The following is an 18,872-nucleotide window of genomic DNA, read 5'->3' on the forward strand; positions in this document are numbered from 1 at the left end:
TATAGCATCGCACTGGCATAATTTTCAAGAAGAATCTATTACTAGATAATAATAAGTAATAACCATATTTAAAAAATATATTTTTGGGATTTCAGCATGAGAATAAGTAATAACCATATTAAAAAATATATATTTTGGGGATTTTAGCATAAATAAACACACACCCTTGTAAAAATGGCTTATTTCATATTTACCCTTCAAAAAACACTATTTGCATTATACCTCTTAAAGCAGTCTTTTTTTTTTGCAACAATAATCATCTTGATAAATTTTTGATTGAGAATGTTGGTAACAGTTTTAAGTATAAAATAACTTTTTTACCTTTTAGCACTGATATCCTTCAAAAATTTATACAAAAGTATAGCTTTTGCCATACAAACTGAATTTTCAGTTGTCGGTGGTGTATATGCAAAAAGGTAACTGTGTCATTTTACACTTAAAACTGTTACCTATTAACACCACCAGCTGAACATCTACAGGAGGTTATCGTTGCAAATATAGAATGATCTAAGAGATATGTGGAACCAGTGATTTTTGGAGGCAAGGTTTTAAATCCCGTGGATAGGAGTTGTCCTGATTTTTCATGGAATGGGACACACCGCCGTCCCACTCTGTCCCAACACTTAGGACAAAGGATGTCCTAAGACGTCCTGATTGGGATGCTGAGATGCTAGCGGGATGGCCCTATCCCGACACATGGGATGGTACCCTATCCCAGTATCCTGTGGGACATTCCATTGGGACCTGAATCCTTGTTTGGAGGGCAAATATACAATAACCTCTCGAATGTCCATAACAATCCTACAAGTGCACTCATAGCATTTGCTTTTGTCAACTATGTGGAAAGGTTTATTTGCTCTCGAACAAAACAAGCAATGTTTTCCGCACCTACTTAGTATATATGAAGACTCTTTTTGAAATGAAGAAGCTTCCAAATGTCACTCTGTTTCATGTACATATGCTCTATTAGAAGAAATAAATTAAGTCCATATACCAGCAAAAAGGGGTACAATTACCAAAGGAAGGACTTTCAACTATGCTTCTTACTACATATGGAAACACCGTCAACTAAAGGAGCTTGTCAATGTACTGCCATCACACGTGCATGTGCACTTGCACATAACACTAAAGGATTTTAGTAAATGAAGTGAACATTAAAAGATAGTAATGAATTTATTAAGATGGAAGCTTGATTGATAGACTATATTGAAATGATAAAGATCCCAAATGTACTTCCATTTTTCATTTACATAGTCATACATATTATTAAGGGATAGAAATAAATCAAATGCATTTAAGAAAAGGCTGCACTTATCAGGAAGGAAGATGCCTCAAGAACATATGCGATGGACAATCATGGTCCTGTTAACAGCAAGGCATCTCAGATGAACAACTGTTTCCTTCACTTTTTGGAATTTGATAGAGCATGGCCATTGTAGATGATGGTTTAAGCAAGGACGATTTAATGTTTCAAAATATCCAACAAATTATACTCATAAACCTTCAAATTACAGGTGCTTACGTGTATGGCTGCACGTTCTTGAGGTCAGGTCAAACTAACATTTGGGTCTAATTAGACCCAAATATATAAATTCGCAACCTAGATTGGACCAAATAACTATGTTGGATCGAAGATTTGTCAAAACATTTTTTGTTGGTCTAACAGGATCCATAAAATCTGGGTCCAGCCGAGCAAGATTCATTATTGGCTTAATCTAAATTCAGCTTGAACTGGCCTTCTGCCCAAAATTCGGTCCAAATTTTAACCATTAAATTTTCAAGTCTAGTGCAGGTGGGTTTCCTATCATGTGCATTTTGAAGCTTTTTTCTTCAAGTCCAATCTGGTCAGCTTAAGCAAAGAAAACAGATCATGTCCAATCTGGTGAGATTAAAACCCAACAAAATTAGAGTTTGGATCTTGATTCTGGAAGCATATCAGATCAATGTAAACTTCTATGCACAACTTTCTTGACATAATCAGGCAATGTATACTGTGATGCATTTGGCAATTTGATGAAAAGCTCATCTATGAGGAAGCTGATATAATCGAAAGGCAAGATGTTGCAGTTGTACTATGAGCTTCATGTGTTGATGTAGGACAGCATGGAGTTAGGGCCGCCTACATCCAATGGTGTATCTTGAGGTGAAGGATTAGGGTTGCAAAGGGCTCTATTGCTTGTTGTCCAGGTTTTAAGATTAGGATAATCAAAAAGAAAACTTGAAATTTAGGGCAATGGCTAATCGAAAAATGACTATTTAGGGTGTCCTATATGTGGGAAAATGAAGCAAATCACAAGCTAGAGCTGACAATCAGATATAAATCTGTAATCAGATTAGATCAAATAATGAATTGCAAAAATCTAAGGACAGAAATATTTGATCTATTAAAGCACAAAAGTAGCAGGGATAAAAAAGGATTGATGAAATACAGAAGAAGAAGAAAAAGAATGAGAGAGAGAGAGAGAGAGAGAGAGAGAGAAATAAGTAGCAAGGAGAAGGAGGGAGGATGAACCAATTCACAATTTAGAGATCTCTTATCCTATCAAATATAAATCTGCAACAGATTAAATCAACTAATGCACATAGAAATCTGCAGCAGAAAATAGAGAAAGTGGGAGGAGAAGAGAGGGAGGAAAAAAGAGGGCCAAACCTGGCCACAAATATTCAACTCCATTCACAATAAAAAAAAAAACAAACATCATACAAGTCTTTTGCTTGACCTACTTTATAAAGACTTGCCCCATGAGTTAACGAAATATAAAGATAGAAATAAGTCCCTCAAAAAAATTCCAAAAATATTAAACCAGCTAGTTATTGACTCCCAACAGCCTATGATACTGCAGCATCCAGTAACCGACCCCTCAACTTACCTAAATTGACTCTTTTTTGGACCTCCTAAAAGTAGGGACTCAAAGATCTTGTGATACGATTTTGATTGGCCATCATGAACTTCAAAAGGCCCTAATGATTTCAATCTAAAGCCTACAGTTGAACTCTAAATTAGCAAAATTCAGGCTATTGAAAGTGATGTGCATCAAGTGTCCATAACCATAACCTTAAAGCATGGGTCAGAGAGCCCTCATTAATTATCTTTTCCAAAATTAGTGAAAAATCCCCTTACTTTTTTGTACATGGTCTGAAGTTGCAAAAATGCAGGTAATCCTAAGCCGCAGGCAAGGGACCATGCGTCCAACATTACCATTTTAAAGTGTCTAGTTTAGTGAGGGAGATTTTTGTACACTACTGTAACATTTACAAGCTTTAAAACAAAAGTCAACAACCATTGGGCCCATGATAGTTGTCAAGCCCTTTGCAGCATAATCTGTGCCTACAATTGAATGCTTGAGGAAATTTTCAAACAAGCAAGACAACTAACAATCCTTGGCATTGTGAGATTTGACTCCAAAAGGATTTTGATAATAGTAAATGAGAGGCTAGAAAGGAAATTATCAAGATGAGAATTCATTTTTGGTTTCAAATAGTACATCTGAACCTATTGTTATACCTCTTAGATTCAACTACATCACTGCAAAATTTTGCATCAGTTTTTGGATGTAAGAGGTGGTTCTTAATACATGACTGCTAAGCATTGACTATGTGCTTTTGCCACTCTACAACTACATGTGTTAACCAATGTCAGTTTTTTTTTTCCTTTGGTGAATACGTCAACTTTATTCATTGTTTGATAAACCACACAATGAGTTTCATTTTGATGGTTTATTGTCTGTCTATTTTAGTTAATTTTTTTCAGTTCTGCATGCATATGCATGTTGAAACTTACTATTATTAAGAAAAGCTGCCACTTTTTCTATCAAAATGTGTCTAATATCGAGATGCATCTCATTAGTGAAGCTATCCACATCCAATGGAATTATTTGCCAAAGCAACACTTCACTCCAAAGGATTTTAAAAATAGATGTGGCATGCACGCAGTTGGGGCACAGAATAGAGCATATGCAGTATCTGGCCACATGTGGCTGGTATTAAAAAAATAAAAACAAGTAAATATCAAAGGAAAAAAATTAAGTATACACACTAAATCTTTTCTAACAACCTATTTTAGGTATCACATGTTAACCTTCAAAAAAGAAAATCTCCTTAGGCACTGTTCTCAATATTCAAGCATAAGGGGTCACCAGCATAAGCTTCAAGCATTATATGCAGGCAGCGTGCACCTAACAACCCACCACGCAGTAATGGCCACAAATGGAGATCAATTGGCCCACCATGATGCAGTTAGTAGACTGCAACATGTATTCAGGTGCATATGCAATCAAACCAACCATGTTTTGAAAGTGGTTCATTCCTAGCCCCACCCCTCCCCCCAGCAAAAAAAGAGAAGAAAGAAAAAAGAAAGAAAGAAAGAAAATCCATGATACTTGTCGCACACTATTTTAGGCACACTGTGTATTTTCATGATATTTTAATGCATAGTCCTACAAATTGTTTTCCTTAATCATTTGCTTATGTGGTATATATACCCACAACATTGTTGCAAAAACCCAAGGTTGATGCCTTCATTAAAGGACTCTTATTACATTCAACTTTGTTTGTTAAGTTATTATGGTAGAAAACAAGGTTTTTAGTACCAGACATACCAATCCTTACCAGGCATTACCATGCTGGACTGCTCAGGAACCATTTACCAACACTAGGTACTACACTAGCGCACCATATCAAGACTCAGTATGGTTATTTCCTTCAGGTGTTGATACTTAAAACGTTGGTTAGAAAAGATGTGAGTCAATGTCACAACTCGATATCAGAGCTTTGGCGACGCCACTTTCTGATGAATGACCATTAATTTGTCTATCTTCATCCATGATTTTAACTTGCCATCTTCTATACAAGTTTACAATAGAATTGCTGGAGTAATAAAAACACTTCCTCACTGAAAGCAAGATAAATCATCTAAAGCCCTTGGATGGGGTCAAATTACATTTTCTTTTCTCTTTTCATTTTGAGGCCGGAATGAGGGATGCTATCCTAATGTGATTTGTGTAACTTTCATTAACTTGATGCTACTGAACAAGAATTAAACAAAATTTCTCCTCAGTTTTTAATCGTGAAGCCTAAACTTATCAAGCAGTATTGTCACATCCGGCAACCATTTTAACTTGGGCAAATTGTTTTCAAGCTCCTCTAATATATCACTCTCCCCCAAGCATCCTTCACAGTAGGACGAATCAAAAAAACCAAAAACAATTCGACAAAGTTCCCCAACCTAGCAGAATGACAAATGACAATATTAGGCATAAATGAAGTTGAACCTGATACCACTATGGCATAGAGGAATCACAACCACCAACAACAAGAAGTAGATACTGGAAAGCAACAATATTCCTCAAAAAAAAGGATTTACCCAGTAATATTTAGTTTATCATAACCCAAAATCCTTTTTTTTTTTCAATGTTATAGCACAATCTTCATGCTATGCACAAACATTGCGTAGTTGCATCATTGTTGCCCTAGTGGTAGACTCTTTTGTTGTTCCTTCTACTTTAGATGAGCCACTGAAGCAAGTTTTGATCACCATACCTGCTAAGACCTCAAATCCTTAGATTGAAGCAATTGTGGTTCTGCAGCAATCCTGTTGGTGTAAATGAACTCATCCCTGATGAGTTAGAACTCGCCTTACGGAGTCAACAACAAGTGTAGAGACAATGTCAAAGCTTTTGTATCCAAGTCCTTGGAATATTTAACTTCTCTTGACATTTTCAACATGATTGTGGTCAGTTTTGGCACCTGTCTTACCGGCCACAAACAACTCTTTCTCCTTTGAAGTAAGTACAAATATATGTTCACATATTTATCATGAATCACATTTCAATCAACATATGATAATCTAATTAAGGTGTTAAGGTAGCCTCAAGAAAGAAAGTTGAACACCTCTTGACCAAACCACTTAAAGGAAAATTCTCACAAGTATTCAAGTTATGAAATTGAAGTATGTACTAAAGTAACTTTGAGCGCATGTAGGTTCTGTTGGAGAAATATGCTCTGAAAGCCACAATTCTTTCATATGGTTTTTAGATATGACTGGAACAGTTGACCTGAAAGTTAGAAGGAAAGTTATAGCTTGCACCATTTAAATTGATGGAAATGATCAGTAATATCGTCACAGGAGTGATTGTTCAATCCCTACACCTAAAATGATATTCATAGCTGAGTGAGATTGCACATAACATTCATTTGGCTTCCTTAGTGAATAGTGTCTAGGCATACAGATATGACTATTCCTCTAGTCACTGTGCATGCGATCACATTTTAACACATGGGAGATTTGTGTAAAGTGGAGAATAATTGTGAAAATTATCAATAGACATATATAATGGCCCTTACGTCGGACAACACAACTATCTATTGTAGTCTAATTTAGTCACCCTTTGGGCCAAATTCTGGTACTGATTATAATGTAATTTACGGAGCTTATTGCATAACTAAACTGAACAACAAGTAATAGTGATTTGCCCAACAATTGGAAACATCATTTAACATATTCACATTATGATTGGACACAACAAGGAAATCTAAAGAAAGGAGAACCTCTGGAAAGCCAAGTAAGATCTGTGGTAATTTTTGATAACAAAACTGAGCACCATAGAAAGCTTGCAACTCACCTTTACTGCACCAAGCATATCATTCTCTAACTCCCCATCAGCACTTTCAGAGACTGCTGACTGAAGGTTTGACCGATCAAGAAGCTTTAAAATTGAATTTTCATCCCACATGATCTTTGTGCATCCATCAGTGCATTTATCCTGGTATACATCTCCCAGCCCACCAGCCCTCTTTCTATGCTTATGCTCACCATCAGCAACAGAATCAGTTTTGCTGCTTGAAGCTTCTTTTGGATCTTGTCCATTTACAGTATCACGGTCACTGAAAAGTTCTTCTGTTCCCCATCTAAGAATGTCCTCCACTTCCTTTTGAGATTCTGACTTGTTCACAAATAGTTGGTCAAGCATCAATTTCTTCTTAGCAAGCTGCAAGATGCGCTCCTCGACACTAGCACGTACCATGAGCCTGTACACCAGAAGCCTTTTTGATTGCCCAATTCTATGTGCTCTATTCATTGCTTGTATATCAGCATGTGGATTGAAATCTGAATCATATATAATAACAGTATCTGCTGTTGCCAAATTTATTCCAAGGCCACAAGAGCGTGTGGATAATAAGAACACAAATCGAGTTTTGTCTTGATTAAAACGAGCAATTGCTGCTTGACGATCAACCACCGACACTGAACCATCCACTCTTTCAAATGTCTTAGGACCAAATTCTATAGTCATGTAATCCTCAAGTATATCAAGAAGTTTTGTCATCTGAGAAAATATGAGGACACGGTGCCCATCCTTACGTAAAATCTTGAGCATAGAGTGCAGTAATGTTAGCTTGGCTGATGCCTTTATGCGCATTTCATGGAGGAACTCCACTGAACCAGATTCAGGTTCAGTTCCTGGAATGAGATATGGATGATTGCAAACCTTCCGGAGCTGCATGACAATATTTAGCATTGACTGCAGAGCACCACCTTTTCTAATGTTACGTAATATCTGATAGTTCCTCGTAAGTATGGCACGGTAATATTCAGCCTGTATGGATGTTAACTCAACAGGAACCATGCGCTCAGTCTTAGGGGGGATATTTTGCATTGCATCTTTTTTCAGCCTTCGAAGCATATGTGGGGAGACAAGTTTTTTCAACTCCTCTACCTTTTCTGCGGTTGTAAGATCATTAAACTTCTCTTCAAATGCTGATAAAGAGGGGAATGATGCAGGTTGCAAAAAATTTAGTAAGTTATACATCTCACCTATGTTGTTCTGCAAAGGGGTTCCAGTCAATAACACACGGTGCTGAAAAGAAAATGTGTTCAGCAAACTAAAAAGTTTACTTCCAGAATTTTTCAGTCGATGCCCCTCATCAACTATAAGTACTTCCCAGGGGACTCCACGCAGATGAGAATAGTCAGCAAGGACCATCTCATAAGTAGTCAATAAAACATTGAATTTATATGATTCCGTTGTCTTACGTGATCCAGTTGGGTCACTGGCATGCCATTCATATTGACGAATAATGGATCTTGCCTTTGCACAACCATGATACTCCACAACATTCAAATGAGGGGCCCACAGTGCAAACTCAGCCAACCAATTAGGCATTGTGGATAGAGGAACTAAGACCAGACACGGCAATTTCACCTTAAACTCAAAATACAACGACGAGATGAAAGCACAAGCAGATACAGTTTTCCCCAGCCCCATCTCGTCAGCAAGTATCACGTTCTTAGACTTATGCCAGCATTTGCGTAGCCAGTTTAAAGCTTCTAACTGATGTGGAAAAAGTGAACCTCCTTGAAGCTCCTTTGGCTGCTCCACCAAAGAAACAACTTCCTGAGGATCACCTTTACTCGGAAAATCATCCCCGACATCCTTACCCAAAGTTTGAGACTCGATCTGTTTGAATTCAGCAATCAGATGAACAGACTTTTCAATGACAGATTCATCTAATCTTTCCCAAGTACATTCATCATAAGGAAGATCACGCCATTTAATGAGGGCTTCAGTACCATCCTTAGAAGCACGGAGAGCAATAACACGCTGTGGCTCACACCACTGTTCCTTGCAAATATTTATCACAGCAGTTCCATATTTTGCCTTATAATTCTCCAACTTTCTTTTAGCTAAAACTTTTAACTGGGATTCAGAAACCCAACTGTTATGGATGTTGGATTTCCCTACCCATTTAACAAAAAATTCATACATAATACTACTTTTGTTGTTAGGCCCTGAATCCTGCATGACCTTGGAAGATGTCCTATTTTCAGCACTTTTATCTGGTTGAATCACCATGCTTGCAACATCAATGCATTCTGAATCATAAGAGACTTCTAGGCAAGAAGGCCTTGGTGCATGAGATTTGCCATTTTTGATTGGACTCACAAGTTCCACATTTTTGCTTTCTACAGAGACTTTCTGAACAGTGTCTTCACCAATATCTATGGCATTTACCAAAGAGTCCTCTATGACTTCACAAATTTTCTCAGTGATGCAGTGATCCCCAGAAGATTCTATGACTGATGCCGTAGCTTTTGCTTTATTCGGACATTCATGAGTTCTATGTCTTTTGCCATTATAGTCTTCATGAATATCTTTTCTTTCACCAACCCGATTTGCTTCTCTGTGGCATCCCTCCTTAAGTATTCTTTCACCATCCTGCTTATCTGAATCTTTACCATCATCAGAAGAGTCTTTTAGCTGTTTGTCATGATTTTCTGAAACATTACAACTATATGGCACTCCACTCACTTGCCCTCCTGAATTATTTTCTGACTCAGCTTCTTCTGAAGAAGTAGCAGATTTGATTGTTTGAGCATGAAATGAAGACAACACAGTGCTGGTTTGCACCCGACACCCCAAAATTCGATCAACCTTTTAGACAGAAAAATATGGACTTATAACAATGACTTTAGGTATTAAACAGAAATGAAGGAATGCAAAACAAATTTTTACCCTTCTTCAAAAAACATAAAAAATAGAAAACGTATATCTACCTCTTGTACTCCACTCCAAAGATTCTCATGATGTTTTATTGTCTTATCTACATTCACTCCTTGTTCATCTAATCCTTGTGATGAGGGGGAAACCCCCTCAAAGGATGCCTGCACATATTAATTAAACATCAACCGTCAAGAAACAACAGTAAAAAACTTCTCACAACAAAGAAAAAGATACAACACAATGCAAATTATGGACCTTTTGGGGCATTTGTGCTCCCACAAGCATCTCAGTGTCAAAATGTCAACATTTTCCCCTATATGATGGATTTAGGTTTTTGTTTTAAGGTTGAGACTAGACACAATTGTGGCCACAACTTCAAATGCAGTCCTGACACCCAGTCAGCACTGGGATTTCTGTCTGCATCTACGGGCACAACAATTTAGAAAGACAGGACAAGGAAGGCTGCATGCCTCTCTCTTCTTCACAAGGAAGGCTGCATGCAACTCTCTTCTTGCAGAAGAGGGAGGGGGGCTGTGGAAGAAACTGGGTGCCAAACAAATAGCAATGGAGAGAGAAGACTGTATTTATTTAGTAATCAGTCCTTTAGCAGTCCTTTAATTTCTTCAGTCAATATTTATGCTATAAAAGGATGCAAAAGAGATGGTCTACCAGTTTTGGTTAAAATAATGGAATCATTAAATTTCTTCTTCATTCCCTCTCCCTTCTCTTTTCATCTTTGGTTCCTTTTGAATCTTGAGATCAACATCTTCATGCAGATTAGGGATGGCAATGGGTCAGTAGGCCAATATCCGTACCTGTCCCATAATTAAAAACCCCATGCCCATACCCACCTCGGGTCGGGTCGGGTCAAATAGTGGAGCAGGCTGAGTCGGATAGATAAGAGGGGTTTGCTCGGGTCGGGTCAAATAAGGAACTCGTGATGCAAACATTATAAAATAACTGTAACTTTGAAAGGACAGATTTAGATTAAAGTTATATGGGTCGGATTTGGGGCAGGGCACACCATTACCCGTATTTGACCAAACCCACTTCAGATATTTTATCTAGAACCCACATAGGTTGGGTATCCAATGGTTCGGCTAAAATTGCCATCTCTAATGCAGATTTTCTAAATAGATTTGATTTTACTTTCAGGGTTCAGCAGATGATTCTGACCTGGAAAAGATTTTAGATCTCAAGATAGTTAGTTTTGACCTCCCAGATCTCTCTTCTATAGACACATGGGCATGAAAAACACACTCTTCAGGTGACCCACATCAAGAAATTACTTCAGACACAATCAGGGGAAAACAAGCATTTAACACCTTAACAGTCTCTTTTCACACATCCAATGATGGAATGGAAGAGTTGCAAGCAGCCAAGAACAACCACAAATGCTAAGTTAGCCCAACAAAGCATAGGCCGCAACCACCCTGTCCATGGGTACACTAATGCCCCTCACATTTACAAACAGCAGTTCAAACAGCAATTGCTGAAGCTAACTCATCAAAATCAACACTCCAATCTTTTCACCTAATGATAGTTAATTGGTTCTCTTTGTCAAACCATTGATATTTCTCCCTGTTGCTACAAAGGCAATTCGAATGGTTACTACACTGAGCTACAGGCAGCTTGACAGCAGATTACATTTGGCAACATTTAGGCACACTGCTCCCAGTTACTAAGTTCCAAAACACTACTTTGAAAATTAGATGATAAAATTGCAATTATGATTATCAATGGCAGATTGTGTTAACTTATAGACAAGTACTTTTAGCAATGCTTATACATGGCCTAGCATCCTTTAAAGGCCACAGGTCAATTATACACATTGGTAGCATATTGATACTCATCTGATCATGTGGCAACAGAGTCGACAACAACGAAAAAAAAATGCAGTGTTGGGCTTCCTGATCGTGAGTCATGACAAGAATTATTGATGAAGCAAGAGGTATGAGTACATTTGGCACTTGAAAGACCTAGAATCCTTCAAAGCAAACAGGCTGACAGGTCAATTATATCCTTTGGTAGCAAAATGATACTCATCTAAATATCTAATCATGTGGTAACAGGGTATCCAACAAAACTTAACACAGTGTTGGGCTTCCTGATCCTGAGGTCATGACAAAAGTTATTGACAAAGCAAGAGGTACAGGTACATTTGGCACCTGTAAATCTTTAGATCAAAATTATTAAATTCAAAGATGCAAACACAAAAAAACTCATGGGTGCAATTAGGCCATGCATGAACCAGATGTTTTTGGAAACTCTGTTTCCACTATCGCTGCATATCCAAGCATTTGTTGATTAGCAAATAGCCATATGTAGGAATTCATGAAGATGACTGTCTACGAGGTTCCCCTCTGATCAGGCATAGTACTTTTGAGACTTGAATTTCGGGAACATTTCATTAGCATGTATTGCTTCATTCTGCCAATTATGGTTCAGGTTGTCCCTCTTTATATGCACTTTCCACAATAAATTGTCAATGAAGTTTGTACAACCCACTTTGCCAATGAATCAATTGTAAGATGGCATCCTAATGCCTATCACTCCCACATGATGCCCATGAAGAAGCAAATAATTATAGACCAAACATACACATAATTCTGAAATTTCCTTTGGAAATGCTTCTTTGATAGGCAACTCCTACTATAGTGTTAATCCATCACAGATGCAGCTAACCCAATCCTCAACACCTTCTTATGCCGCTCAAAAGAAACACAATCACTGAAATCCTGCAATATCTACTGAGACAACATCCAATCCACAGTATAACTCTTTGGTAAATCTTCTATGATGAGTACATGGAGTAAAGGCATGGGTGATGGAATATAAAGCATAATAGCGACATTTAAATGTCTCTTATGGAAGAGGTGTATGACGAACTATTTTATAAAAATAACCAAGCCCAACGAATTTACAAATCAAGTTACCTCCACTCCAGAACTGTTCAAGGAATCAACACCACACAAAATAAGAACAGGCCTTCCATCCTTTGGCAAGCATTCAAAATGTTGGCTAACTAATATCAAATGTCAGCTATGCATGCTCACCAAGCCAACAAAATTAGTTTCCTAATCAAACTGCATCATATGACCCCTCAATACTGACTTTACCAAGCTCCACCCATCTGAAAGAGAGCTAATTCGGGAGTTGTCAATGCCTGATTGAACCACCTAAAAGCCTCATATTACACACATCAAAGAGAAAGATATTCAACCAATTACCATTGGGAGAGAGACACTAACAACCAAAATTTACATATGAAGTATGGATTATGTTGGTGCATAACACCCCAATGAACCCATTAATATATTATACTACTTTTAATATTAATAGATTAATTTTAATAATATTTGAAGAGTTCGTCGAATCAGTGTTTCTTTCTGGAAGTTAAAAAATTAACCAATGTCACATAAATCCTGGAGCATATGTTTAAGAAAACGTCTCACTAATGCATGCACACTAGATCCAACAATCATTGCAAGTGCTGTGTCAAAAATTAAGATAATTGAATTGCCACTTTCAGAAGCATGAGTGTACATTTTTATATATGTACGTAACTGCATCCTATAAACATAAATTCAAGTATGAAACATAGAATGTGAAACTAATATTCACTGCAATATTTGCCGTACTGGTCGGCATCCCTGTACACCAACCGTATGACTAGTGAACAAGTATAAGGTAAAAGGAGAATACCGACACTTGATAAACCGAACCAGCCCCCATACCGGACGTACCGACACTATAATAGGATGGTACTGATACGAGATCAGTTCCAAGACTGCGAATCTTAATTCACTGTTATGTTTAGAATATAGTTGCTGGTATATAGAACATGAAATAAGACAGAAAAGCTACCTCAACCTGTTTTTGACTAGCACGTTTTGCCATTTTAGGTTCTTCCTTTGTGTTAGACACAGAATTCTGCTGATCAAATGAGTTGTGCTTATGAAATGATTCACTGATTTCTAGACATGGAGGAGTTTCCCTTGATGCATCATCACAAGCAGCTGTAGCAATATGTTTTCCTTTTTCAGTTTTTGACCTCTTCTTCTTGTCTGCCCTGTTAGCCTTTTGCTTCTTTTTTCTGGCTTCCTGAGGGGGTGGAACTAATGGAAGAATAAGTTTCTTTCTTTGCACTTCTCCTTTACATGGGTCGGACTTCTTTTCCAGAGATTTTTGACTACGATCTGAGCTCAAAGTTTTAACAAGAGAATGGGCATCTTTATGAGTACTTCTTTTCCAACGAACTGGTGAGACTGGTTTCTTCTCAGTTTTATTATCTGCAGCTGTTGAAATGCCATCTCTGGATTCAGCATCACATGACTGGCTTGACTTGGTGCTGTAAGATGTATCAATACGAGAAGATTCCGTCTTCTTTTCAACAGATGGAGCCCTCTGAGGTAAAGTAGCTTTCCTCTTGTTATTTAATTTATTCTTTCCAGGACTGGAGTTTCTCCCAGAAAGTGATGTTTTGTCATGGCCGGGTAATTTATGTACAGTTTTAGATTTTTCAAATATACTCTTAGTCCTTGCTCGTCTTGGATTGGATTCCGCATTTACTAACATTTTCATATTATCCCTTTGCTCACAACATTTTGGGCACTGCCACTTCCCAGGTGGTGCACGCTTTTAGAAACAGAAAAACACAAAAAGGGCGGTTAGCTTGCATTCAAATACATCCTAATGACCACTAATGAAACCAACATAATATACCAATAGGTGCATACCTTGAGAGGTGGATTGAGACATTCAAGATGATAGGTTCGAGGACAGCTATCGCAGCAGAGCAAATTGCCACCAAGATCACATTCTACACATTCAAAGTAATACTGCAAGAGAAAGATGAAAATTTATATCCATATACAGTGATCCACACAGATTGTATGGAGTTGCCTACTATCACAGAAAGAATTGACTGCCTTAAGATTTTTTATCTATGAGACTACAAGACCTCATAAAGTCGAAAAGATGAGAAACATGAAGATCTGGAGCTCCAGAAAAAAAGGTAAGAACAATGAACACAGCAGCAGCACAGAATCATCAGAGGCAGGGATAAATAATAAGAGGCTGAGGTTTAAGAAGTTGATGCAAAGTAGAATTCTAGAAAAGGAAAAAGAAATGTCTTACCCCATCATGCCCTTTGACCTTACGAGCCAATTGAGAAACATCAATATCGCCTTTCCCCTTCCTCTTAGTGGAAGAGATGTTCCTCGGAGAGTCTGAAGGTAGCGAAGAAGCCTCTTTTCCATTAGAGAGATTGAGTCCGCTCGATACTCGTTTCCGCTTGCGCTTCAATACCCAATTCCTATCTATCATGTTATCACACAAAGAGTTGTCATCCATCATCTTTGGAGCCTCACTCCTGCATGCTTGACTGATGGCACAGACAACCATGACAACAGCTCATTAGTTGGGCAAAAGGCACAGCATCACAACCAAGCTGTTGTCAAACACTTTGAAGTTAAGAAAAAAAAAGTTGAAGCAGCAGCAATTTGCCACCTCCAAGGGACTTGTTCTCAAACATTACATCCTAATATATACCAGTACATTCTTTCTCATCCATCTCACTAATGCAGGTTATAAGGGACACAAGTAGTCAAAGCACCAAAAATGATAGCACTGCATACATCAGACAATAAAACAACAATCCGCCGAAACCCCGGCTTAGCTATATCAAGGAAATGAATCAATTAAAGCATACCAAGTGATTATACCAGAAGAAAATATATGAACTCTTCCAAATAGTAACAAAGAGAATTTGCGAACAGCTCATTAAGCTGCCCTAGTCTCACAAGTTAAACATAAGATTCGTATTCAAAGATTTATAAGATCATGTCCACTTCTCACAACATGTGTCGTTACTCTTCTTTCTCTTTAGTTCTTTTACAAATTTCCTTCACGTCCTGCAAATGCTGTATTCATTCTCTTGCTAGAAGGCGCCGCAGCGTACCCTATATCTAACTTTAAAAAATAAAAATAGATGAATTACAAAATTTTGGTGGAATGGGAAGCTGGAGCCTGTACAAAAATGCCGAAGTCCGAGAGATGATAGGATCTCCAGGCAAATCGAAGGCAATATATGAAACCAAGAAACCGAGAGATTGAAGCACGGAAACCAAGAAGACAAAGAGGAGGGCACCCGAACCTCTGCCCGTAGAGTAGGGTTAAATCATCCGAAACAAGAAACCCAAAAATCCTATGCTCACAGTCCAACATAAAGCAACAATCAACAAGAAGAAGGAAATCAGAGCTGGCTGTTACCTCCGGCGCCCAAGAAGACAAGAACAAGAATCATATAATCACATGACTAACTCGGCCGCAGCCGTAGCCCTCGCATCTGTTAGAAAAGGGGGAAAAGAAAATTCCAGGTGCACCCACGGCATTTATATTCGATCCCCCATCCCCCCTTCCACTCTGGACACAATTAAATAGGCATTAGATTAGGTTGGAAGCTGGAACTGAGATCTCTTATCTCCTTTATTTTTCCTCCCTCTCTATCTCTCTCTTCTTGGTAGCAAGCAAGAAAGAAGCAAAGAAAGAAAGGGAAGGGGGGCTTCGAAAAAGAGGGTTGGGGGTCACCAATCGAGGACAATAAGGAATATCATTTTGTTGCCCTGCCCCGAGTGGCGGTGGGCGAGCGCACACGCCCCCGACCCGGCTCTCCCGCCAATTGCGGGGCGCCACGTGGGGCGTGACAGGCGCTGCTCGCAGCGGGTCAGGGGAGCAGAAACGAGGCAGGGACTGAAAGAGGGCAGGGCGAGGAACCAAGAAGCACCGGTCGCCGTCTCGGCGGGTAGAATGGATGGCCGTGACGGTGAGACGATGGACCGCGCTATCTCCGTCGGTTCCTTCGGATGGCCTGAATCTGATGACAAAGTGAGAAGAGGCATCGAGGTTGCGGGCTCGATGAAATTTTTTCCCATTTATATATATCTTTTTTTTTCTTTTTCTTTTTCGTTTTTTTACGTGCAATGAGTTCTTGATTTGGTATATACACATATACTTTGTATAAGGAGGATGTAATGTTATGCGGGGGGTGATGGAATGGAATGGTATGGAATGGAATGTCCAATGTTGAAGGGCTAGCTTTAAGCTGATAGGATGTTGCCCCTTCGTGCGAAATACTTTTTGGGTTGGGTGTACAGCTGTTGCACATGGCATGGGAGCCAAAATGTATACTAGATCTTTAGGACTCCGAGGGATAACTGCCATTGGTGAAACCAACTTACGTGTCCTAAACACGGCCCGGTGCGCTTCTCACGTCTCGGCCGCATGCGGGACCCGCTTATGCCCACGAGGGACGGGGAAAGGCTGAAAGATCTGCCGTTAGACGAAGGACCGCGTGAAAATGTAGGCGAAAATAAGATTAATGAGATATTTATTGATTCTATAGCTCAAGGCATAGAATCATAAATACAAAAATAAACATAAAATAAAGGACACTGCATTTAAGGTATATCCAAGAAGTAGATTTAGGCAATGCGCGTGGGTTGCATGTCCACTTGTAATTTTCATGTGGAAAGTATTCCAATAAAATTGCCGCATACGTTTGTTTCAACGTAATCTCAGCTAACAAAATGCTGCAAAGGGAGATGAGAGAAAATCTATCATTCAACATGATATTTTTTTTTATATTTTTATAAAAAAATTATTTCAATCATTTATTATCAATAATTATATTCAAAAAAAAATTCATCTTCATTAATTTCTAGCATCTAATAAAGTATTTGCCAGAGCTATTTGAGAAGGCATTGCAAATGGCAATGATATATATATATATATATATATATGCAAGGATGCTACGTGTGTTGTAGAAGATGTTCTACATTGCAACGTGGTACAAAATAATAATAAAGAGATTTTAGATGTGGGCTTGGAAGTAGAATGTATTCTTGAATCCAAAAATTTTGAAAGAAGCTCTAAGAGCTAATAAAGGGTAAGGACGTAAAGACCGACCATATTAAAGCTGCTCGTGAAGGACGACATTGGTGAGAAAGAAATAATGTTTAAAATTCATAAGGAAAGAGGTTGGTGGGACTATTGATGATACCTTATAATAATATATGGTAATATTTGCAATGAATGCAGTAAGATTAAAAAGGAGATGGGGCAAGAAGGACTGAGGAGCAGTTGTTGATAGGCAAAATTGGTAGAGAGGAGAAAGATATGGGTGGGAGAAAAGGATAGAAGAGGGAGAGAAAGAAAGTAGGAGCAACGAGGAGAAAGATAAAGAGGATGGCAATGTAATGGATATGGGAGAGGCCGTTGATAGGTGGAGGTGGTAGAGAGGAGGGCAAAAACAAAGAAAATAAGAGGAAAAAAAGTTGGGTGTAGGGGGTGACAGCAATTGCGATCCTTGAATGTTGTTAAAATTACATGACAAACATATCAATTATGACCTATAGTATTTTTGCCTGAATTGGTAGTTACCACTCCTACTTAAACTTTCTACTGTCTAGCTACAATAAGATAAATAAGAACCATTTATTCTACAATAAATGATGGTTAGAAAATTAAAAAATTATATATCTTGAAAAGATGTTGAAAAGTACTATAGCAAATCCCAAAAAACCAAACATTTGTAAAACATGAATTTGAGAAAGGGCCATGCTTGACTTTGACTAACAAAATTGTAGAGACTTTAGAGAATATGGCTGCACTTCCATATTTGGCTTGTCAAGATTTATAAAATCAATTTTAATATATAATATCTGATTATGCTATATTCTAAGATTTAATATTTGAACTATCATGAGGTTGTTCAATTCAAGCATAAGGCAGAATTTCTTTGGACCTCATCGTCAGCATTATTATTATTTGTATTTCAGCAGTTCTTGAAATTGTCTCCCAAGCAGTTTGGAATGCACATTATGTTAAACAATATAATGATATTTATTGTACTTAAGTGACGAAATTAGGCCAAAACAACTATGGTTGACATAAACACATACTCCTGAAATGGTTGCTTCAACTAAGAGATCAAATAGAAGGGAGTTCGCTGTCCAACTTGAAACTTCAACCGATCTTAATTACTTTCAAAACATCACAGCAAACCAATGGTATGGCTGATGATGCTTCATGCTATACACATTGCGTCATGGGTGAGAGACAACTGGAAGATAATCAAGTCTCATTGTATAAGATGTGATGTCAAGCTAGCAAGGCTTATTTTAACACTTTGTTCTTAAAATTTAATTGCACAACAATCTTAAGAACTAATGGAGTGAAGTTAAATTTCATGCTTATACTTTAAACCAAGGTACATATGTTGAATGACAAGAATGGTCTCATAGGTTAACCTAAGTAGTTATAACACTTCTATGATTTGAGCGAGTGTCAACCAAATTGAGAAACTTGAGC

The 18,872-nt window shown here is 38.1% G+C and overlaps 1 protein-coding gene across 3 annotated transcripts in view; it reads right to left on the reverse strand.

Annotated features, from left to right (window-relative positions):
• The window catches only part of LOC105053026 (protein CHROMATIN REMODELING 4), a 32,629-nt gene extending 16,214 nt beyond the window's left edge, over positions 1 to 16,415 (reverse strand). The window contains exons 1-7 of one of the 3 annotated variants that reach the window (XM_073252201.1): positions 15,774 to 16,415; positions 14,640 to 14,886; positions 14,240 to 14,341; positions 13,368 to 14,138; positions 9,554 to 9,661; positions 7,814 to 9,431; positions 6,621 to 7,720 (exon numbers count right to left, since the gene is read on the reverse strand). In XM_073252201.1, the coding sequence (XP_073108302.1) occupies positions 6,621 to 7,720; positions 7,814 to 9,431; positions 9,554 to 9,661; positions 13,368 to 14,138; positions 14,240 to 14,341; positions 14,640 to 14,858 (3,918 nt within the window). In that variant the 5' untranslated portion in view covers positions 14,859 to 14,886; positions 15,774 to 16,415. Of the gene's footprint in view, positions 1 to 6,620; positions 9,432 to 9,553; positions 9,662 to 13,367; positions 14,139 to 14,239; positions 14,342 to 14,639; positions 14,887 to 15,773 lie in introns of all 3 variants that reach the window. The other 2 variants (XM_073252200.1, XM_029267364.2) reach the window with 2 other exon arrangements.
• Between the last annotated feature and the right edge of the window lie 2,457 nt (positions 16,416 to 18,872).

Source organism: Elaeis guineensis, chromosome 2 (assembly GCF_000442705.2).
Source record: "Elaeis guineensis isolate ETL-2024a chromosome 2, EG11, whole genome shotgun sequence".
Taxonomy (NCBI): Eukaryota; Viridiplantae; Streptophyta; class Magnoliopsida; order Arecales; family Arecaceae; genus Elaeis; species Elaeis guineensis.